General features: G+C 37.7%; 1 protein-coding gene across 2 annotated transcripts; it reads right to left on the bottom strand.

Moving 5' to 3' along the window:
* Positions 1–599: 599 nt before the first annotated feature.
* On the bottom strand, positions 600–18165 carry cry2 (cryptochrome 2). 2 transcript variants are annotated; one of them, XM_028181273.2, is made up of 10 exons: positions 17823–18165; positions 11531–11811; positions 11198–11449; positions 10923–11107; positions 8474–8645; positions 7771–7996; positions 6919–7059; positions 6132–6283; positions 5102–5304; positions 600–4168 (listed from the first exon to the last, which is right to left on the bottom strand). In XM_028181273.2, the coding sequence occupies exons 2-10, from the start codon at positions 11776–11778 to the stop codon at positions 3555–3557; spliced, it is 2193 nt and encodes a 730-aa protein (XP_028037074.2). In that variant the 5' UTR covers positions 11779–11811; positions 17823–18165; the 3' UTR covers positions 600–3554. The 2 variants fall into 2 exon arrangements, with proteins under 2 accessions (XP_028037074.2, XP_028037075.2); XM_028181274.2 differs by having other exon boundaries at positions 11531–11807; positions 17823–18120.
* Between the last annotated feature and the right edge of the window lie 6860 nt (positions 18166–25025).

Raw genomic sequence — 25025 nt, forward strand, 5'->3', positions numbered from 1 at the left:
TTTGTATTGCATAGATGGGTGGACGAGCTCACAGCCCACTTGGTGTTAAGTGGTTACCGGAACCTATACACATCTACAACGTAAATGCCACCAGCCACCTTGAGATATGAGTTCTAAGATCTCAGTATAGTTCTTTAATATTAATTATGTTCTAAATGTTTCTGTAGTAATGTTACACAGTTGAGTATTTGTACAAAGTCTGGTTTCATTGTTCATTCCTAAAATACAATTTTCAATGACTACAAACTCAAAATAATGAGAAATAATAAGACCATAATAAATAGTTGTCATCTTGCGACTTAAATGACTAGTTTATAATCATGTAAATAAGTATATAGAAGAGGTATGTTACTAAGCAATCGAAACCATGGCTCATATTCAGATTCTTAAGAGAAAATAAAATGATTCATAAAAAATTGTTCAGTTCTACTAAAAAAAAAAAAAACATTTTTTTTGAGCCCTAATATCGTAGAATGCACTATAGTTATATAGTTGTTTCTATAGTAATTTTAGTTCTTATATCCAAATATGAAATAGCTAAAAATGGACAATCTGGAATTTACCTTTAAAATACTTAAAGAAGAGAATTAAAATACAAATAATGTTAACATTATTTAATCTTTCTGCACAATAACTCATGACCTCAGAAATAACTTCTCTCTGGGAGACGAACATAAGTTTGTAAACAACATTTTTAATCACTATAAACATTAAAGACACATAGAGAATACTGAGAATTGATTATTTTCAATAATGGCCAATTTACATCAGAGGAGTACGTCGAACAATCCAGGTATTTAACAATTGATGGCGACAGCTTACGTTAGAGCACTCAATTATGTGACTAATAGACATGTGTAAGTAATGCGAGTGATATTACTCCGGTAATATTACTATACGATGTAATGCAACATCACACATTACGCGAAGGAAACAAACATCACACTATCACCCACAGAACACTATTACTTCTAGCGAAGCTATCACCCAACATGTTTCTTTCTTTGTCGTGTAATGTTACTTGATACACGAACGGAACCGAACGAGCGAGACAGACCGATCTACGCAAAATAAATGAGCAAGCGACACGGAATTATTCCTAGTGATTTTGAACCGTATGCCCTGGCCGCTAGGTACATTTTTATACCTATGGTACGTCTGAATTTTAATATAGGTATTTGTGTTTATATTTTTCATGCGCCAGCCGGTAGCTCCCCGCAAGTAGTTACTTAATTTTTTATTCGCAACTTTTGTAAAATCGCTAGTCGCTCGTAATTGTTTAGTAATATTTCATATTAATTTTTGTGTTTGAATTACTTAAGCACTTGTTTGAAGATAGTTTTATTATTTGTTTTAATGCGTGTTTATTAAGTGAAAGAAAGAATGGCGTCTAAATGAAAGTACAGTCCTCTTTGGATGCATTTTGAGGAGACCGCGCCGAAACAATGCGTCTACTGCTCTCGTATATTAACATTATCGTCGAGCTCAATTTGCAGTCTAAGTCGCCATATGAAATCCGTTCATCCCACAATAAATTATATTAAGTAAAAAATAAAATTATTATATTATTAAATAAGTCAATCTCTGTCAAGTAATATAACAGTGTATTACAATACAAAGTATGAACACATCACTTAAGTGATGATTCGGGTGTATAGATACAATGTATTCGTCACAGTATCTATTGAACGCACCGAGTAATGTTAAGAGTGATGTGTAATGTTTTCGAGTAATATCACCTGTCTGTAAAAGTGATGTCATATCACATTACATTGAGAAGTGATGTTTTGCGCAAGTCTAGTGACTAACCTATTAGAAAAAGACACGTCGCTAAAGTGGTTATCTGAAAACATACTAGGTTTCAACAACATTTCTCGAAGAGTAAAGTCGCTGGTAGCCATGTGGCCATCATAATTCATCCAAATGGACAAGAGTTCACACGCTAGTATTGTAGTAATTTTTTTTTTCATATTCAAAGGTGAGTTTTTATAGTTACGTGAGTGTTCTGCCACACGATTGATTTTGTAGTTTTTTACAAATCTAATCACGTGTGAAGTCACGTTGTGACCACCAAGTCAATGCAACACAATTCAAAATTTGGAGAACTATTTGACGCACTAATGAACATACACATACGACAGTACTAATTTGAAGAATATTTCTGAACGATTCCCTTCTACGACGTTTGAACTACTCATGTTTTTTATATTCTCGCTTGCTGTTTTTCGAAAAACTCTTCTTGTGTAAATTGGCCCACAGTAAATGTACATATTAAGTAAATTACCTTAATAAATAACTAATAACTATACACATGCACGCACAATTAAACAACGAATAATACACACAACAATTTCTTTTAAATAAATAATTATCAAATGCGTGTAATGCAAAAAAAAAACGTTCGTATATTATGTAGTTCGTTATATCTACCTCACATTCAAAGTGTTTTTGTGTGTAAGGATTAATTATCAGCACCAATTATTATCGTCGGAAATACTATTATGACAGTTTTCGAAAACTGTCATAATATAATCTGCACTGCAACAGTTGATTTCAGCCAAGCTTCGCATTACTTACTAAATGCTTTTTTTTATTGCCCTTGTAGGCAGACGAGCATACGGCCCATCTGATGGTGAGTGGTTACCGTCGCCCATGGACTTCAGCAATGTCAGTGGCAGACCCAAGCCGCTGCCTACCGCATGCTTAAAAAACACCAATTTGTTTAATGGTTTGCTTGCTCTTTCTCGAACATAGAGATGATTATTTGTGGCTTAATAAGCTTAATAAGGCGGACAGACATTTGGAGAATCGTTCGAGCCTGTTCTTAAAGCAGTTAAATATTGGTAATGATGCAACATCTTCGGACGCTCTGCTCTATGTTGCTATTGCCGGTCCAGAAATTTAACAATATTATTATAATTTTGTGTTATTCACTACAAATTGAAATATAAACTTGTATACATAAACTAGTTCATAGTACTACTAGTTCTTACATAATATTTAAATGTACATTTTAAAAACATCTAATTTACGTTTCCTATCACTAAGTATGTTCAGAACGAAATCATAAAAAAAAACTATCAAAATATTTAAAATAAATCACACCAAAAAAATCAACCTAAAATATTCAAAGTTGTAGTGATAGATACAGATTTCAGAGCTTTTCTGGGTTCCGTGATCTAATAACAAAAACCCAAAGGTATAACTTTTCCTGTGTGTTTTTCCGAATGTCATGAATTCATTTATTTAGGCGATTATCGGCCCTATAACTGATAAACTTTTGAAGGCTCTATACCCCTACGCGAAGCATCTGAATAAAAAATACAGGTGGTAAAAGAATTTTATCAAAAATGCTTTGAAGGGTTCTACTTTTTGAGATGCCGGGTATTTGAAATGTAAAAATGTATGTAATAAATGTTTCACGTATCTCACCTAGTCGCAGTGAACGTTTTTAATTTTAAAAAAAACTTTATGTATTGTTTATTTTGTGTATATCTTTATTTATTTTGTATAATATTTTTTATTTATTCGAAAACGATTTTTTTTTCCAAGTTTTATTGTTTTAGATTTTCTTTGGGCGTTTCAAATTCTTTTTCATTTGACATGGAAGGGCAACGGTTGATTGTGTAAGCCCTGTCTGTGCCATAACTTTCCGGGCGCACAAATGGACCTTCGTCTATTTCATTTTTTATTTCAGTTTCTTCCTTCTTAGTAGAATAATTAGTTAAATAATATTGAGAATTTATATTTTGAATGTTATTAAACCCTCGGATATGATTGTCGATAGCCAAATTTTTGAAATCGTAATTATTTTCTTGTTTTTTTGCGTCTGTACTGTGTGCAGGATCTCCCTCATTAATTGTGATATAATTATCTAAAGCTCTCCGATCTTGTGGAGCGGATACATTAATTTCCACATTAGAATTGCGTGTTTTTTGCACGATAATTACTTGCTTGTAGCGAGTTTGGTTCAATTCGGTATCTTTGTTTTTTTTGTTTATTGGGAATGTGTCTGACGGCTCTTTGAACGAATGCGATGTAGCGTTTTGTGGATCCGGAGTTTGGCTGCACAAGAAGTTGGACTGGTTGATGCTGGCGATTATTGATGTCGGACTTGGCGACGACTGCAACACGTTGGGTCGCTGGACTGCATTAGCATTTAGCGTAGCTGGAAGTAATAATCAAAATATTTAAAAAGTTATCTTGCTGCGAATTTTAAATCATATGATAACAGTAGCATTACATTACATTAGCAGAGAAAAGTTTACATTAAAAAGAAGTCATTAGACAACAGGAACCTAACATCTAAACATAAAGATTTTACTTTAAAATAGCATATAAAAAAAATATATTTCTATCATGTTACTTGAAGGATTGAAAACTTTATGCGGTCAATTGAATTCGAATCAAATTGGGGCTTCACGAGAATCGATGGAGACAGCGAAAAACACCGTTGGACTTATTTACAATAATTCACAAAAACTATACATAGATATTAAGACTTATTATTAAAATTACACGCCTAGTTACTGTCCAATTCTATTAATCAGTTAAACATTCCATTTTCAAAAGTGGAACAGTTGTTATTACAATACAATCAATACTTCGATATTGTTTCACAAAGTGGATGACGGCTCTCTCAAGCGAGCTAGGGGATTGTTTGACCGTCAAAAGCTATAAATTTCATGTTACATTAAGAGCAAGAAAATAATAATTCAAGTTAAGAGAATATATATATGTGTGTGTGTGTGTGTGTGTGTGTGTGTCAAATACATGGTAGTTTGTATAATCTTTTATTTATTGATTTAATGTATTTTTATGAATATATTCAAAATGCTATTAGCATTCTGCACTAATTCTCTATATTCTGTATAAGTGTGGGAAATTTCATACTCCTCCGTCCGCGCACTTTTCGTTAAAAAGGGGTACAAAGTTTTTGCTTCACGTATTATTAGATAGATACCCTCAGACACAGCCCAGTGAGTTTCTCGCCGGATCTTCTCAGTGGGTCGCCCCGTGAGCTCACCTACTAGTTAAGGTTCCGCTGAAATAGCCTCTCAAGGCTATCAGCTTAGGTAGAAAAAAAAAAAAAGATAGATACCTTGAGGCTTATATCGGGCGAGTTGTGCGTAGACCTGTTTGATCCGTTCGATGTTTATCTGCGAGGCTTTGGTGTGGTCGACCATCGGCATGGGGTAGTCGCGTCCGATGCTGCACTGGGCGGCCGCCTGCACAGACTCCGGAGCCACCCACGGCTCGTGTATGTAGCGCGTTGGCATGTTCTTCAGAGCCGGTATGTATTTCCTTTGAAAAACGTATTTTTTTTCAAACTAGTCGTCGCCGAACGGTCGAAATTCGACGATATTTATTAATTTAAATTATAAGTTTAAACATTTATTAAGGTTCTATTGTCAAAGACTTCTATAGTCGTAGATTTCGTCATAGATAAACAATATTAATCTATTCTCAATTTTACCACAGACTATAATAAACACTAACGAAAGTTTGACAGTAAACAAAAGAGTATATATTATGAGTGCCTTTAATGTTTTCTTTATTGATTAAATGTTATTTTAATGCATAACTTAAAAAAAAAATAGCTTTCTGCACTCCTCTATATTCTCTATAAGTGTAGGAAATTTCATACTCTTCAGTCCGCGCAATTTTCGTAAAAAGGGTTAGCCTACTTTTTCCTCGCGTATTAATATATAAATTCTGTTCCGAAATTTATCAACGCGTGCCACTTCTTCAACGCGTTACTTAAGTAACAGCTTAACACCGAGTAGACGAAAGGCAACAACGATTAACACTTAGATTGCCATGTTGGTCACCGGTGCCTTACGTGGCGCACTGAAGTAATTATGTCGATTTCTATTACTGAGCGTCTAAATTACCTAACTTTACCTTCTTTTGTTTTTAATATATGTTTTAGACTTTTAGGTTTCTTAGAAATAGATTAATTTTCAGTATCTTCGGATTCATCTTTCCTAGAGTGAACTAGATATTCCGGTGCTATAGTAAGAACATTGAAGACAGAAATCGCCATAATTACTATAGTGCGCCACGTAGGGTACCGTTGACCTACACGGCAGTCGAACGTGTTAAAATACAAAAAGAAAAGAAAAACATACCTTATGAAATCACCATTAGGGTCGGTTTTCCTTCCAAAACGCACAGGGCAGTAACAGTGGAAAAACTGTTGGAAAAACGACGAGCAGGAGAGCCACATCCACATGCCTGCGTTCACCGACCAGTCTGCGTCGAGGAGTAACTCATCGAACACCTGACGACACACATCCTCTTTCTTTAATAGGTCAAACTCATATTTAACAATATATAGGTTGAAAATTCGACAAGGACAGGGACCGGGACAAACATGACAAACTGACGTAAGTCACAGATCCGGGGGGAAAGTGAGGCGACGGTTAGTCGTATAGTCTTACAATCCGCCCTGCCACCAGTAATTCTCAAACTAAAACAATACTAGATTTATTTCATACTAGCTGTACCCGCCCGCTTCACTGGGCATTTAAAATTAACATTATTATTTCTCACCCCCACAAACATTCTCATCATTAACGTCCCTGCAACTGGTGTAGGGAGTCCAACACTCATATAAATATTAACCTATCCATTAAGTACATGTATTTTCTACATGGATACCAAGTTTCAAGTCAATCGGATGCATGGTTCAGTAGTTATAACAGAACATCCGTAAAAACCACTGTAGATTTATATATTAGTATAGATTTATACTTAGGTGATTGGTCATATTACGAGACTGGTATGTCGACTTGCCCGAGTTACTGTATCCCCTTAAAAAATAGCATAATACAAACCTCATTACACACTTTGGAAATACCTTTCCTCTTCTACAACTAGTGAGAAAAACTAACGAAATTTCCACATATAATATACCTTCATTCCTTCTTCCCATGAAATCCAAAGATCTCCTCTTGTCAAAAAGCAGGCTACAGCGTGTCGCGATAAATGGTGAATCCAGCCCTCTTCTCGTAATTGAATCATTATGGCGTCAATCCAAGGGAATCCGGTTTGCCCCTTTTAAAAAAAAGTACATAAATAAAAGACACAATTACATTTGGCTATAAAACGAATATTAAAAATAACATACTTTGAATTTATAAACATGACATGCAGAACTGATGACGACAAACATGAAGTATGATTTAAAGGTTACAAAAAAGTATATATTTTACTTAGAAATATATTTTCAAAAATTATGGCAAACAATATTGGTCGAAGTCCTACCTAGCTCTGAACTGAAGTTGATTAGTCCTTCGTAGAGTGAGTTCACCGCAATTTGCCACACAACAGTTCTAAGACGAAATTCCTTGACCACCTAGCTAACATTACGACGATTAAACAAAACGTGAAAAACAAAAGTTGAAATAAATGATAGTATAATTTATTATAAAAAAAAATAGTAATTGTTTTATGATTCACTTTAAATTAAAATTAACATAACCAAAAAAAAATGAACAAAATTTAAATTGTTTTAATAATATCAAAAACTGAACAATTATGGGATGGATTTCTATTATCGATTTTTAGTAAAGAAGGATGTTTTATTCTGAATTTTATATCTTGTATCGCACCGCGACAATTACTGTCGCCCAATCGCCATATTGCGAAAGTTTATGCGCTTATTTCATCCATTCCTTCTCATTCCTCTTACGTTAAGTTCCCGCTTAAATGAAATAATGTATGATATACCCAACTTGAAAATTAAAATTTCTATTAAATCCTTACATTTGCCCATTTCGCTAGAGCGTCCTGATTCTTCTCCCAAGGTATTTGAACGCATATAGGATTTCCTTCCATGCGATCGAAATTTGGGTTTCTTGTCGCAGCACAGTAAAAGAACTCCCTCCATAATATTTGTCCGTGAAGAGAGAGCGGAGGCCGCACCCGTTTCACTCTTTTATACAATTCCGTCAATTGATAGTAAAACAACCGGGTCGACAGACATCCGAATCTATGAACGAAATCAACAACCTCAACTGTAAAGTGTTTGAAACGTTCGAAATTGTGGAATGTGTCAATAAATGCCAATATTAAACGGGCTTTATGTCGTAAAGCCACATCTTGGGAGACATGATAAATTGTATTAGTACAACACAACGTTGTAGGCTGAGAAAAGTACGACTGATACAAATCCATCTAACAAACAATGTTGCTGCAAGAAGATGCTAATTTCTTAAACTTCTGTAAATTTTGTTTTACACCAGGTTTTTCCGCAGTTACAATCAGATTCCACATTCAAATTCCCCATTTCATTTCATTTTTTCGTTACTGATGCTGAATTAAAAGAGTATTTTCAGGAAATGGCAGTTTGGAATTAATCTAATATTGGCTATTCTTGGTGATACAATCAATGGTGGTATCTACCAGTACGAATTCACAATACGCCCTACCACTAAAACTAATAATACTAATAGGTATTTTCTATTACCTTAAGTATGGCGATAGTCCCGTTTGGCTCGCCAGCAATGATTGCGGTGTCATTTTGGGTCTTCCAAATGAAGCCACCCAGGCTTTTCTCTCTAAATGCCTCTCTAACCTGGCTAAAGCTTCACTTTCTCCGCCTATCCATATTGGTGGCTTTAGTCCCTCGGTTTCGAATCCTGTAATCGTGTTTAATATTAAATCATAATTTAATAACTTAGTATATACATACATACATATACTATAATACTCATATAAAAACCAAATATCTATTTTGTTGCGTTCTAACAATTTTCTTAAGCTGATTACATCCATATGGATGTACCCACTTAATTCAAATTTGGAATAGATAAGTTGAATGCACAAACTTGGAACGCGAGCTCAGATTATATTGGTTAATCATGATTGTGATTAAAATACAGTGTACTGCACGCGTCCTATGAACCCCGAACCAATAGGCAAGACGCGCATATATTTTTTTTTAGCTTAGATGGATGGACGAGCTGCCAGCCCACCCTGATGTTAAGTGGTTACTGGAGCCCATGGACATCTACAACGTAAATGCGCCGCCCATCTTGAGATACAAGTTCTAAGGTCTCAGTATAGTTACAACGGCTGCCCCACCCTTCAAACCGAAACGCATTACTGCTTCACGGTAGAAATAGGCAGGGTGATGGTACCCACCCGCGCGGACTCACAAGAGGTCCTACCACCAGCATAAGGACGCGCATCGGCTATTGTTAGTATGGTACATTTTTAAAGGGTTTTATTTTGGTTTATCCACCAATTATCATAGGCACTAATACCACCACTCTTCGATTATTGGTAAAGTTTCACTACACCCTGCACATATCGAAGTTGTTAAAGTTGGTGATACACGATGAAAAAACCATTCTTAAAATTATATATTCTTTGAAATAGTCTCTACGGTGCGCAGGGAGGTGGGGGGTGGCGTATGCGAGCTGCCTTCGCGTTATGTTACGAGTTCGCTAAGCATAATTTTATATAAACAACGAGTAGTTATTTTTAGCTTACGAAACGACTAATGTTCTTCATTCCGGTAGGAAGCCCTTTATTCAAGTGTCGGTAACAGCGTCGTTACGTTTTATAAGTCGGTCTCCAGTCGTACTATGTATAATCCGACGACACGACTGTTTACTATTCCAGTAGAAACAAGTCCCTAATCGCGAAGAAGCTTCAGAGCGCAGCCCTAGCCCTAGGACAGTGGTTCCGAAAATGGCGCATAGACATCAACCCAGCGAAAAGTACTGCGGTGCTATTTCAGAGGGGAAACTCCACACGGATTTCCTCCCGGATTAGGAGGAGGAATCTCACACCCCCGATTACTCTCTTTAGACAACCCATACCCTGGGCCAGGAAGGTCAAGTACCTGGGCGTTACCCTGGACGCATCGATGACATTCCGCCCGCATATAAAATCAGTCCGTGACCGTGCCGCGTTTATTCTCGGTAGACTTTACCCCATGATCTGTAAGCGGAGTAAAATGTCCCTTCGGAACAAGATGACACTTTACAAAACTTGCATAAGGCCCGTCATGACTTACGCGAGTGTGGTGTTCGCTCACGCGGCCCGCACACACATAGACACCCTCCAATCTCTACAATCCCGCTTTTGCAGGTTAGCCGTCGGAGCTCCGTGGTTCGTGAGGAACGTTGACCTACACGACGACCTGGGCCTCGAATCTATCCAGAAATACATGAAGTCAGCGTCGGAACGGTACTTCGATAAGGCTATGCGTCATGATAATCGCCTTATCGTAGCCGCCGCTGACTACTCCCCGAATCCTGATCATGCAGGAGCCAGTCACCGTCGACGCCCTAGACACGTCCTTACGGATCCATCAGATCCAATAACCTTTGCATTAGACGCCTTCAGCTCTAACACTAGGAGCAGGCTTAGGGACCTCGGTAACCGTACTCGTCGAACTCGACAAAGAGTTCGCCGTGCAACTTAACCCATGAATCAGCTCGCTGAGTTTCTCGCCGGATCTTCTCAGCGGGTCGCGATTCCGATCCGGTAGTAGATTCATTCGCGAAGCAGCTGCTCTTGAGCTGTTAGGTCTCCTTCGGAGGCGCTCGGGTAGCTGCTTGCAAATCCCACCCCTCCTGGCTGAGCCTTTGCTCGCCCACCTGTCCTGGTGAAACTGGAAAGGCCTCCGGGCCACCAGTAATCCTTCAACCATAAAAAAAAAAAAAAACTATGTATAATAAATGCGAAAGAGAATCTGTTTGTCGCTTATTACGATTCCACGTTTTAACTAATCAACAGATCATCGTGAAATTTTGCACACAAGTTATCGGGGGTACAGAAAAGGAAATAATAGGGGAATTATATCATATAAGGGGTATTATATAAAAGGGCATCCAAAAAAGGCAACTAAAGGCTATTTGTGAAGAATATATATTTTTCATATATTAACGAATCTATAAATTTACCAAGCTCTTCTAATGTGGGGACTCCAAAACGATCATCGTGATTGTCAGTAATCGGTGTAGTGGCTCCATTGAGCATTTGCGGAGTTATTGTAACTTCGGCCGGTGGAGGGGGCGGCATACTGGCGATTAACGCTTGGAACTGATGATATGTTAACGGAGCTTTACCACCATTGCGTTCTATTATTCTGAAAATAACGATTGATTGTAATCGAGTGAAAAAATTTAACGCAAAAACACCATATAATAATGATTCCATAATAATAAGAAATACTTACTTGTCCAATTTGTATAAAGTATGTGAGACGCGAGAGGTCACTGTTATGCCAACTTCACGACATTTAGATATAATATTGTGATCGCGTACGCGGCCGTAAGGCTCAGGGTCCTCCTCAAAGGTTAATGCTGTTGTACCCCATTCTCGAAACAATTTTGGCAACGCATCCGCGGGCTGACCGCGAACAACGAATAGCCTCGAATTAAGTTTCTTTAAACTATTATCTAAATCCTCTAAACATTGCAATAGGAATCTGGAAAATACAACATTATATACACCATATGCCGACTGTTCATAATGAATGTGCACAAATAATAGATATTTTTAAACTAACCTCCATTTGTTTATGCCAACGTTTGAAGAGCTGGCGAACCATGGATCTATTATAAAGACGCATCGGAATGTGACAGCGTCTATAATGCCCTCTCGAAGGGCGGGGTTATCGTGGATTCGCAATCCTTTCCGGAACCAATGCACGGTGTGTTTACCCGGCGTACGTCGAGGTGCGGACATATGAGTAGGCCTGGCCGGCGTGTGAGCTTGAGCACTTGGTGGTGGCAGTGTTTCCGGGGCTGCTGACATTTTTGTTTCTATAAGCTCCTATTTACATCCTAACTGCAACAATACAAAACAACAACATTTATTCAAATACTTTGTACAATGTTAAGAGAGTGAGAGAATGATCATTTATTTTATTTTTGACTAGTCATCAGAGTACAGGGTAAATATTGAAGAAACGATTTCTCTAATACAAACTTTACCACCGTAATGCTTCATTTAGATACGCGTCGAACACAAAAGAATATGCACGAATAGGCGACTTATTCGTATGTAGTATATGCCATTCGCCAGAAATACTCGATAGGTTTTCCGCACGTTGTCGGTTTTCGATCAGAATTAAATGGTTATTGGTTGTTAACACATTCTTCATGTGTCATCGTCACAAAATCCAACTGTGGTCCAGTTGGATTGAACGACTTCATTTGTCGAGAAGTTTCATTTATTCAATGAGATGTCAAAAAAAAACCACATAAAAACACCGTTCTGTCTTGTTTTTGCGAGTTAATGCACATTAAATATACGAAGCCTTAGCAGTAAGGCACACGTCATCTAAGTGGGAAATATCTAATTTCACTGAATATGGACAAATTTATAATCGGGTATCGATGTGGTCATATTAACACAAATTATTGCTATTGCGTATTGTTCGCCGTTCGGCGTATAATCGACCATAAATGAGGCATAACAGACCTTGTAAAGAAACATGTTGGAAAGTTTTGTATTATAAATATAGAATATGGTGCAAGGGAGCCATTTGGGCCCGCGTGGACACAGTCTACTACTCTGCATATTTCTGCCGCGAAGCAGTCATGCGCTCCGTTTTGAAGGGAGGATAAAGCCGATACGATGCAACTGAGACTTACACTTCATATCTCAAAGTGGGTGGCAGCATTCACGTTGTGATGGTCTACAGTGAAACTTACAAACAGGTGAGCCTTGAACTTGTTTACTCGTTTATGTAATAAAAATGTTCGAGTAAAAAGGTGACCATGGAATAAGATTTTCATTACGAATAAACGTGTTGAGTTTTTAGGAGTGAAAAAATTAAAAAGCACCATATAGATACACAATTACAAGTTTTGATACCGAAGATCTAACATGAGAACTCTTTCCGGATTCCGTCATCATCTAACTGCCATAATCCTCTGTTGACTACTTCCTATTTTGAGCAGTAGTGAGAAACAGGTACCACCGTCGTATCGATTACTACCTCGAAACAATAAGCCCACTCAAATGCCGGTATAATCATTACTATTATTCCAAACAACTCCAATTTACTGAAACTCCAATTTAGAAAATTCTAAGAAATCTTGTAAAACATTTTTTACGAAATCGTTGCAGCCGTAGAAAGCCCGTGGAACTTTTTATTTTTGCGAAATTTCGAGTCGCACAGGAAAAGCTTACAAATTAGGTTTCGAAACTTGCTTGTTGTTTTCGTGTTGAAAGCGATGTTCCATAATGACTAATGTATAAAATTTATGAATAATACGCATTTACAATACCTGAAATGTAGCAATTGTCCTATTTACTACTACTACTACTTTTTTACTGGTGGTAGGACCTCTTGTGAGTCCGGACGGGTAGGTACCACCGCCTTGCCTATTTCTGCCGTTAAGCAGTAATGCGTTTCGGTTTGAAGGGTGGGGCAGCCGTTGTAACTATACTGAGACCTTAGAACTTATATCTCAAGGTGGGTGGGTGGCTTTCTTGAGCCTGACACGCTCCGAATCGCAACCTGTCTACGGCTCGGGGTTCCGGTCTGTGTTCCTCATAAATGTCCCTGTGGCAGTGATGTCGACAAGCTAGGACATCACGGACTGTCATGCCAAAAAAGTGCAGGCCGCTTCTCGCGACATGCCGCACTTAATGATATCATACGCCGGTCCCTTGCCACCGTCATCGTGCCAAGTCTACTTGAGCCGACTGGTATTGCAAGAGACGATGGCAAGAGACCGGACGGTATGAGTTTGATTCCATGGAAGATGGGCCAGGTGCTGGTATGGGATGCAACCTGTTCAGACACGCTGGCCCCTTCCCATCTACACGGAACCAACAATAGAGCTGGTGCGGCTTGTGAAGCGGCTGAAAAAGCCAAAGCATGCAAATACAGGGGTCTCGGCTCGGAATATGTTTTTATCCCATTCGGTGACGAGACCCTTGGTCCGTGGGGTCCTAGCGCTATAAGTCTTTTTAAGGAAATAGCAAAAAGGTTAGTCGACACCACAGGAGACCGAAGAGCTGGCAGCTACCTTGGACAAAGAATTAGTCTAGCTATTCAAAGGGGGAACGCTGCCAGTATCTTCGGAACCTTGCCTAAAGGGACTCCTTTTAATAATATATTTTAGTTATTAAATTATTATTCTTATTATTTATTAATGTTAATATTATTTTAATATTATTAATATAATTCTATATATTTGTACATATATATATTTGTTTTGTTTTTTTTTCGTTTTTACTTAGCAACCAACGAGGTGCTCGTACATAATGCGTGTACGTATATAGTACGTGTACCTAGGGTTCCGATTCTCGACAAAAAACAAAACGGAACTTTATAAAATCACTTAATTGTCCGTCTGTTTGTTCAAGACTTAAGACAGTTTTTCTCGCGAACAAGTAGATATGTCAAGTTGAAATTAGTACCAAATACAGGTTTACGGCGGAAAGTGTATGTAGTCGTAGATATATCTAGCTTCTCAGTACACGCAATCAAAAGATTTACATAGCCATACTTTATCACTCTTATAAAACTGTAATTCCCGATCTATCTATCTATGTTTTATCCCACAAGATATCGATTGCTGGAGGTAGGTCTCCCCAAGCCTCACCACAACGACCGGTCCTGTGCCGTCTGCATCCAGCGGGTCCCTGCGAAACCCAATAGGTCGTCGGTCCATCTTGTGGGAGGCCTAAGGACTTCCTTACTATGTCTACTTAACTCTAACTAAGTCTTCATGTACTCGGTCGCCACCCGAGAGCTTTTGGGCCCCAGCGTCCATCTGCTCTACGAGAAATGCCCTGCCAACTGCCACTTCAAAATCGCAATGCTTTAGGCTCGTTGGCGGTTACCATGGTTTTCCTGCGAATTTCCTCAACCCTGATTTGATCTCGCGGGGAAACACCGAGCATAGCCTTCTCCATTTCTCTTTGGGTGACCTTCAGCCTTCTGATATGGCATTGTGAGTTTGCCCCAGGTAAAATTACTCGTCAACAACTTCGAGCGTAGAGCTTCCGATCATTGCTGGAATGGACGCGACATAGGCATTCGACATAATTTTCCTTTTTTTGCATGTTCATATTCAGGTCTATTTGGATAGAAGTTCTACTTAGGTCATTAGGCATTGTACTTCCCATTAACCTAAAATCATGAAATTTGACAAGTGGCAAGGTCCTATAGCATAAGGGGAAAAATCGGAAAATGGTATCTTTAATGGATAACATTTTTGTGTTTTATTACTTTTTTTTTCATGGTAAAGTATTGACCGTTATACAAAATATGTGTATTGAGTCTTAAATGTCTTTATCTCAGAGTAAATATTCAGATTTTTCTTGAATATGTGGATTAATGTGCCTACCTGGTGTTAGGTTGTTACTAGAGTCATCACAATGGCCTTGAGAGATAAGTTCGAAGACCACCCTTCACACTAGAGTCCTATAACTTTTTGGGGTAGAATTATGCAGCATGGTGACACAGTTTCAGACTTAAATATAATCTACCCCCTTAACCATACGTTCCTTTACAACATTACAACAAGTCACAATAAGTAAAGAAATAAACAAAAATTGATGTACAACAATAAAGAATGCAGTACTTCTTGTTCTGGCTATATTCATAATGTTATATTGCATACATATTTACTACAGAGCAACAGTTCCTAAAATTATCAATCTTGGTACTTTAAGCCTATTTTAGCCAGGACAAGGCAATTATCCCCAAGTAACTTTTTTTTGTTTCCATTGCCAGTGTAGACATACGGTCCAACTGGTGGTGAGTGGTTACCGCCGCTCATGGATTTCAGCAACGCCAGAGGCAAGCCAAGCCGTAGCATACTGCTAAAAAGTCCAGAACTAAGGCTAAAAAGTAATGCTGCTCATGTAGAAACTATTTCTACAAGAGCTTTAATGCATGCTATTAATAACCATGCACTCAAGGACCTGCGGAAAAAACTTAAATATAATTTGTTCATTGTTTATCAAACTATTCTTTATTCGACACATCATCATCATCATTCTTTCCTATTACCCTCTGCTGGGGTGTAGGGCTCGAATCAATTTTTTCCATTTACATCGGTCTTGGGCAATCTGTTCTAGTTCCTCCCACGTCATGCCCAAAACCCCTAACTCCTGCTCCACTGAGCGACGCCAAGTTGTTCTGGGGTGGCCTCTCTTATTTTATTTTATCTTTATTCTACACAGAATATACAAATGCAAAAAATATTAACATTATAATATAGTGTGTACAAAGGCAAGCAGCTTAATCTGTACTAATATATAAATCTAGTGGTTTTAAAATACTGCAATAAGTAATTTTAACAATCTTCTCTAGATATTAAACTACACTACCTAAAGAATTACAAAGAGACCAAAATAAATCTAGGGCTGCAAATCCAGGTATGTATAGTGTATGAATTAACAGTTTCTAAACAAACTTTCTTTTTTCAATACTTGCTGCTTTTTTATTGCTTAGATGTGTGGACAAACTCATAGACTACCTAGTGTTAATTGGTTACCAGAGCTCATTGACATCTAAAATGTAAATGCTGCCACCCACCTTGAGATATGAGTTCTAAGGTCTCTGTTTTTACCTTACTACAGCTGCCTCACCTTTTAATTCCACATTACTGCTTCAAGGCAGAAATAGGCAGGGTGATGGTACCTACCTGTCCAGACTCATAAGACATCCTACCACGAGTATTATGCAAATAATTTTGCAGGTTTGATGTTTATTACACGATGTTGCTCCTTAATCATGGAAGTTAATCGTAAACATTTGTAAAGTAAGTATTTCAATAGAAAAATTGGTACCGCACTTGCATCACTTGATACGATTTGCATAGGGCACTATATCCTTTAGGTCACATGACTTTACAAGTATACCCAATACATGCAAGAACATTCATAGCACAATTTAAAATAAACCAACACAAATTCATACATATATACAAAACCTATATAAATACAAATAAAGAATATATCAACGCTTGAAAGGCAAACATGACTAAGCGACAATGCGTGAACTTTACAGTAGACTAATTTAAAGTTGTAATACCTGAAAAAAAATATATTTTAACGAATCTGGCTGTAGGATTGAAATGATTTTAATAGACCTAGAATATATTTTTTGCGCATTGAATATGGTTATTACCTATCATTTATGTACAAAGCAGTTATTGTCGCTTAGTCACGTTTGCCTTTCAAGCGTCAATATACAATTAAAACCTTGAAACAAAAAAATGTGTTTTAAGAAATTAATAAAATTAGCTAGAGGAATTTAAGAAAGGTCAGCTCTGTATTCGCGGTAGGCAGCGGCTTGGCTCTGCCCCTGGCATTGCTGAAGTCCATGAGCGACGGTAACCACTCACCATCAGGTGGGCCGTATGCTCGTCTGCCTACAAGGGCAATAAAAAAAAAAAATCCTATTACAAAGTATGGGATACTCAAAACACAAACAAATAGCTACACCAGTATTGTGACAAATAAAATATAAAAGTATCTAAAGAGAAGAAATTAATTTATTTATTTTAATTACGTAATTTAACTTTATATCTATTTATTATATATATTGTGATTTCAGCTAACAAACATTTTTTTAAATTCAATTAAATAGTAGGCAGATACATAATGGCTAAACTATTCGCCTAACATTACTTATGGCCATGAGTATGTTAGTTTGCTGTCAAAGCATTTTATTAAGACAGTATATCTAATAAAATAGGCACTCAGTTGTCTTCTGTTGAAATTGCCAACTAACAAATCCCCATTTCAGCCTCGTATTACAGTGAGATCTTATCTCCATAAGGTCGATTTTACAATTTTGTTAATAAATTAACGTTAAACGTACTCACCTCGAATAACACTGAAGATCTAAGTTCATAGCCAGTAAAAGCTTAAAAATATAATATTAGCAATGCACTTTTGTTTATGTAAATAAAGTTGTGTTCTATGCACGTACACATCCGAATCTTGATTGAAATTTAAATATTAAATAATTTCAATTAAGTTAAAAAAAATTAGTAATTGAGCATAATGTGAAAACTGCACCTTCTAGAACATTTAGAATAAATTACGACGACACAGTCTCTAGTTAAGCACGAACAAGACTGCGGTACTGTGTATTTGTAAATTAATCAGAATTTATGGAACTGTCAAAGTCGAACACGCCGCTTGCAACGTGACCACAACGTGACGTCGTAACACGCAAACCATAATACTAAAGAATGTAGGTGATGTTTGTTTATTCTCGAGTTATCCGAGGAGTATTAAATTTTAAACTATGCATTTATTTAGTAATTGCTCTCACGAAAACGTAAGAAAAATGGATATCGAAGTGATCATTTTAGATCTTTACCTACGAAATTGGCGTTAAATATACGAAATATATTTTCTTTGAAAATATTTTTTATTTCTTTAAACTAAAATATGCACCCATGGCATCAACATAGTTCACCAACGCCGTCTATAAAGGAGTCAACAAAATTCTCAAAGGCATTTTGTATCTCTTTAGTATCGAATTTATTTTCTGCTAAGAAATTGTCCAAGCTTTATAAAAAGTAGAATTCAATCGGTACAAGGCATGGATAGTACGGTGGATAACGCAAAACTTCATTTTCTCCACTTTCTCCATCATTATATCTATTTCCTCACAGTACACATCCGCAGTAATGCTGGTGTCATTTGGTAAGTAGCTGTGATAAAATATATTATTAATGAAGATGAATTATACCGGTACTAGACCAGCAAATGTCACTAAGTGACCATGACTTTTTTGTTTGGGGCATTGCCTAAGTCTTGAACTAACTGTTGGAGTTTGAATGTAAATGTAATGGCAGGTAACACTTGACACATGATTACAGATTTCGAATATTAGAATTATTTTAAATGTTTAAAAAACAGATGATTGTATTCTCGTAAAAAAAAGTAAGGACTTCTCATCTAGACACGGTCAGAGAAACATGTAAGAGTTTTATAAAAATATAAAGATAATAATTTTATAATGGTGTAACAGTGTTCAAACTATCTGCAATATAATTATAATGAAGCAGTGTGTTTTTAAATAGCCCCTCATCAACCTACAGAATCCAATCCCCTAAAAACCGTACAACACTAACTAACATGATAAGCGCTTACAATTTTCTATTAGTTTTGCTATTCGGTTTTTATTTAACAAAGAGGTACGGCGGAAAAATACTAGTCTTAAATTCACATAATGATTTGCGAAGTCTGAATGCTTCAATTTCCTTTTTAAATTCGCACCACTTTATTCAGAGGCTTGTATTATTTCATCATGACTCATTTCATTCAATTTCAGCCTATAATCAATTTTAGATACAAGATTATTTCAGAGTGCTATTCACTTTTCATACAACTGACATGCCGTCAGCCGCCATCTTGATACAAAAACATCACAAGTGCAAGTATATAGCAATTCGACCCGGCAGGCTAGTTCTGGTCCAGCGGGGTATTCTGGTGCACCAGCGGCACCGTCTGGACGACCCGACGCGGCGACGAGCTGCCGTGCCGAGACGGCCGACGTTTCAGAACCTTCGAACCGAAAAAGGTATGTAGCAATTATGCAAGAAGAATTGGCTTAAAGCTGCAGATTACTGCTAGACAATACATTTTTTTTATTTTATGGCCTTTTACATAAAAAAAAAAGTTCTTTGTTGATTAATTGGCTTTCAACATCGACAAGGGTATTTAAATTCAGGATTTGAGCTTTTTTTCTGTTTGAGTGGTCCGGAGGCCTTTCCAGTTTTACCAGGGCAGGTGGGCGAGCAAGCGCTCAGCCAGGAGGGGTGGGATTTGCTAACAGCTACCCGAGCACCTTCAAAAGAGATCTAACAACTCAAGAGTAGCTGCTTAGCGAATGGATCTACTACCGGATCGGAAGCGCGACCCGCTGGGCGAGAAACTCAGCGAGCTGATGCTTAGGTTACACGTCGAACTCTTTGCCGAATTTGACGAGTATGGTTAGCGTGGTCCCTACTCCTAGTGTTAGAGATACAGGTGTCTAACGCAAGGGTTATTGCATCTAATGGATCCATAAGGACGTGTCTAGGGCGTCGACGGTGACTGGTTCCTGCGTGATCAGGATTCGGAGAATAGTCAGCGCCGGCAACGATAAGGCGATTATGAAGACGCATATTCTTATCGAAGTACCCTTCCGACGTACCCTTTGACACAAATACCCCTGACAAATGCGTGGCCACGGATCATTCAGACACTTTTACTGCAAAATGAATTTGTTTCCACTTATGATGATGAATGTTCTGTGAAAATTATGAGAAACTGTTCGACAACAAGGTTATTTAATATTGATTATGATATTAAAGTTACTTATACCTGATATAGTGCAATTTGAACTGTTTGTACATACCTAGTCAGGTCATAAATTCTGTCACATGTTTAATGTAAAATAATTGAAACAAGTTTATTCATTATGTAACCATTCATATACCAAAATGAACTTAACAAAACATAGATTCTTATGACACTAAAGTTTATTCAAAATGACCTCCGTGATTTTGAATACAGGCCTTCAATCTGCGCGGCCAGTCGTCTATCGCAGCACGAACGAGGTCCATGTCAATATCGGCGGCTGCCTTAATCAAGGATGTCTTGAGTGACTCCAAATTGGGATGAGGCTTTGAGCACGCCTTTTCCTCCAAGTGCTGCCATATCTTGTAATCTAACGGATTCAAATCTGGACTGGAGGAGGGCCAGTCTTCGTGCCGGATGACGTCGATTTCACGCGCCGCCAGCCAGTCTTGTGTGCTCTTCGCTCTATGAGCTGGCGCCGAATCTTGTTGGAATACCCAGTGCCTGTTATTGAACATGGTATGAGAATCAGGTTCCACAAGGTTCATCAGGACTGTATTTTGATACACAACTGCATTCGTTTTTACACCTTTCTCACAAAAATGTACCTCTGTTAAGCCCCAATAAGAAACTCTCAACCATACCATGAGCGAGGATGGAAAATGACCTCGTTGGACACGCGGAATACGGTTGCTCGCTTCTTCACTACGGTGTGCGTACACCTTATCACTTTGTTTGTTGTAGCCCTCTTCTACGGTAAAAATTTTTTTCATCCGAAAAAAGAATTTCCCGATATTTTTTTCCCGCGTACCGCTTCAACAAAGCGCGGCATCTCTTCAGTCTCAGGTCCATTAGACGAGCATTCAGACGATGTCCTGTTTTTCTTCGATATGCCCGAAGCCCTAAGTCTTCATTTAAGACCCTTTTCACCGTGGTTCTGCTTAACCCCATCTGAAGGGCCAACAGTTTCTGCTTACGTTTGGGATTTCTTTGAATTCGCGCCTTCACAGCTTTTATCACTGCTGGAGTCCTAACAGACCGAGGGCGACCACTTCTTGGCCTGTCATCTACACTAGAGTCTTCATTGTATCGTTTGATGGTACGATAAACGAATCTTTTGGTTATATTCAAATTTTTCAGTATGTTAAAAATTTGAATTGGCGCGTAACCGCAACGATGCAACGCAATAACTGCAACACGGTCTTCTTTAAGCGTCCACTCCATATTTAAAAATGAGTAAAATTCTAAAAGTATACATTTTTATTTTCATGAACAATTCGAAATTCGAATTCAATAAACTTTTTTGTGGCCAGCATTCTAAAAGAAAAGTTTTTACTGTGTGACAATACTTATGACCTGACTAGGTATATGCCATCTTAACTTAGAATGCTTCACAAACCTTGATCGACAATAAAAAGATAGATTTAATAAAGAGTTTAATAACATTAAATAAAAAATATATATTGAAAAACTTTAAAAATTTGAAGTGTGTGTGAAAAATATCATAGTAATATCTTGTTCGCAAACGACCTCCACGATGAAAAAAATGGTGCGCGTACAACTTGGTGCACGTAAAAGAAGTGAAACTTCTTTTTCGGTGTGTAGTATTGTGGTTTTATTAATTTTTTATCCTTAAATAAAATTTTCTTGCAAGACGGAATGCTGTGTATAAGAGAAACGGCCTCTTCACCATTGATTAATATTTCAAAATATATACGGAAAAATATTTTTGTTTTGAAATCCTTCATTAAAAATAAAATATTGCCGTCTACAGGAGCAATGAGAAACTAATAACAAGCCACCTAGTGGCCGACGTCCGTAAACAGAATGTGTATAAGAGAAACGACCTAGCCTGCTTTCTCCCTCTCTCCAAGGTCGAATGGTTCTCGAGATGCCCTGCCTATTGTCTCGCTCTTGCTCGTCCTAAATTGATTCTTTTCTCTCTAGCGTCTAGCCTCTAGCCTCTGGTCTCTGGCGTCTAGGCTCTGATCTCTAACCTCTAGCCGTAACGAATCTGTCGCGAGGTAAATGTTATAGCGGTCACTCACATTCGCACGAATACGCAAACCCGCAAGTGTAGGACGACATTTGCAAATGATTATGCAAAGTTTTCGTGGTTTTCCAAGCTGTGTCGGTTTTTTTAACAGACATCAAAGCGCGCGAACCGCGATCCTTCGCGTAGTCTCCCACACATTCGTGTGTCCAGTTGCGCCCAGGATTGCGAAGGCAACGGACGTTTCGCTATTTTCATAGATCGTGACGTCTACTGTGTAGCGTATCTTCATCAAAAGAAATCCCATAAAAACAGCATGGCTGTTAATGATGTCTGGGAAAGAATTCAAAACTCTTTTTCTCTTCAATGTTCTATTGACGAATTAAAAAGGAGGAGAAATTCGTGAGACATTCGTAAACAAGTGTAGGAGGAAGCGCAAACGGGTTTGCAAATTGAGTACCAAGCCCATTTGCACAGCCGCTAAGTTTGCGAATAAATGTTTGACGGCCCTTCACATGCGCGCAAACATTCGTACAATGTACGAATATTTGCGCGCATGTGAGTGGCCGGCATTACTGTCAACGCGCCTAAATAAGTTTCACTTCAAAAACCTTGCGAATGATAAGATCAAACCCAGGTTATACACTAGGTTTTACCCGCGACTTTATTTACGTAGAATGTGAAAATATTTTTGAATAATAGATTGTGCAGGAGCTATTTAATCACGCTTTTTAACCGACTTTGCAAAGAGGAGGTTATCATTTCGACCACCATTTTTTATCTATGTATGTTCACCAATTTCTTGAGAATGCTGGAAAATAAAATGAACGCCCGCGCGGCCGTCTGTCTTTTTTTTTAAAGGGATTTTATGATCTGGTAACTATGGCCTTTAAGTCATGTCTTATTTTAATTTTTATTATTATTTTAATGAAAAATGATATTATCTAGTGAAATTAAATGAAATACTATGAAGATGATTAATTTGAGACATTAATCAACTGGGTTGGAATTCAATGAAATGAGATAAGATGATATGGGATGAAATAAAATCTCAGTAAATTTACTGATATTTTTTCAGTGGACTTTTTGGAGGATCCCGAGAAGTTACGTCCAGCGGCTTTGTTTTGTTTTCCCACATTTGTGCACTTTCACAGATATTAAACAGTTAATAAACCACCGTTATTACACATTTAAACCTGAAGAAATTCTAAATAGACAAAATAAAACAAATCACACAACTTCACTCCTCGCGTTCCCGCCAAAAAGTCGCGGCGGCCATCTTTCTTGGCGTTCCAAGCCATAGATAATATACTTGATATTTGAGCTTCCAAGCACGACTAGTCAACTATTAAGAGTATTACCTATGCGCGCAGATTTGGTATGGAGCAAACTATGTTGGAAATGCTAACTACCAGACCGAGGTAGACTCCATTAATAATAATTATGTTCGCAGGATGTCAAGCTACAGACGGTCAGATTTGGTTGAAACCAAATTGGTGGAACCAAATTTTGGTGTATGTTAATGCTTTAAAGTGTCCCGTGTATCTAATATTATGTGGTCCGTTATTAATGGACATTAAAGGCTTATTACATTTGGCTGAATTTAGTCGTCTGAATTCAGAAGCAAATTTAGAAGCTTCTGATTACACTGTTCTAAATTCAGTTACTGAATCAATTGTCAGTTTAAGCGCGACGAAGTAAGACGTGTCATGTGCGTAAGAGGATGGCCCCAGTATTGTTAAACAACAATATTTTTTTGTTTTTTTTTTTTGTATAGGTGTTTTGTTTTAATTTCACAAAAAAAAAACAAGAATATCGGTGAATAAATATTCATTGCTGTGCGGAATGTTAGCAAATATGAACATTGTGAGTGATTTAGAACCAGCAGACTTCAGAAATTGTCTATAAATGGATTCGATCTCGTTTGACCTAATATTAAACCTAGTGACACCGTTTATTCAAAAGCAGGATACTATTCTACGTTAGTCTATTATAACTAGTCAGGTCATAAGTATTGTCACACAGTAAAAACTTTTCTTTTAGAATGCTGGCCACAAAAAAGTTTATTGAATTCGAATTTCGAATTGTTCATAAAAATAAAAATGTATACTTTTAGAATTTTACTCATTTTTAAATATGGAGTGGACGCTTAAAGAAGACCGTGTTGCAGTTATTGCGTTGCATCGTTGCGGTTACGCGCCAATTCAAATTTTTAAAATACTGAAAAATTTGAATATAACCAAAAGATTCGTTTATCGTACCATCAAACGATACAATGAAGACTCTAGTGTAGATGACAGGTCAAGAAGTGGTCGCCCTCGGTCTGTTAGGACTCCAGCATTGATAAAAGCTGTGAAGGCGCGAATTCAAAGAAATCCCAAACGTAAGCAGAAACTGTTGGCCCTTCAGATGGGGTTAAGCAGAACCACGGTGAAAAGGGTGTTAAATGAAGACTTAGGGCTTCGGGCATATCGAAGAAAAACAGGACATCGTTTGAATGCTCGTCTAATGGACCTGAGACTGAAGAGATGCCGCGCTTTGTTGAAGCGGTACGCGGGAAAAAAATATCGGGAAATTCTTTTTTCGGATGAAAAAATTTTTACCGTAGAAGAGAGCTACAACAAACAAAATGATAAGGTGTACGCACACAGTAGTGAAGAAGCGAGCAACCGTATTCCGCGTGTCCAACGAGGTCATTTTCCATCCTCGCTCATGGTATGGTTGGGAGTTTCTTATT

This window comes from Bombyx mandarina, chromosome 15 (assembly GCF_030267445.1).
Source record: "Bombyx mandarina strain Sakado chromosome 15, ASM3026744v2".
Taxonomy (NCBI): domain Eukaryota; kingdom Metazoa; phylum Arthropoda; class Insecta; order Lepidoptera; family Bombycidae; genus Bombyx; species Bombyx mandarina.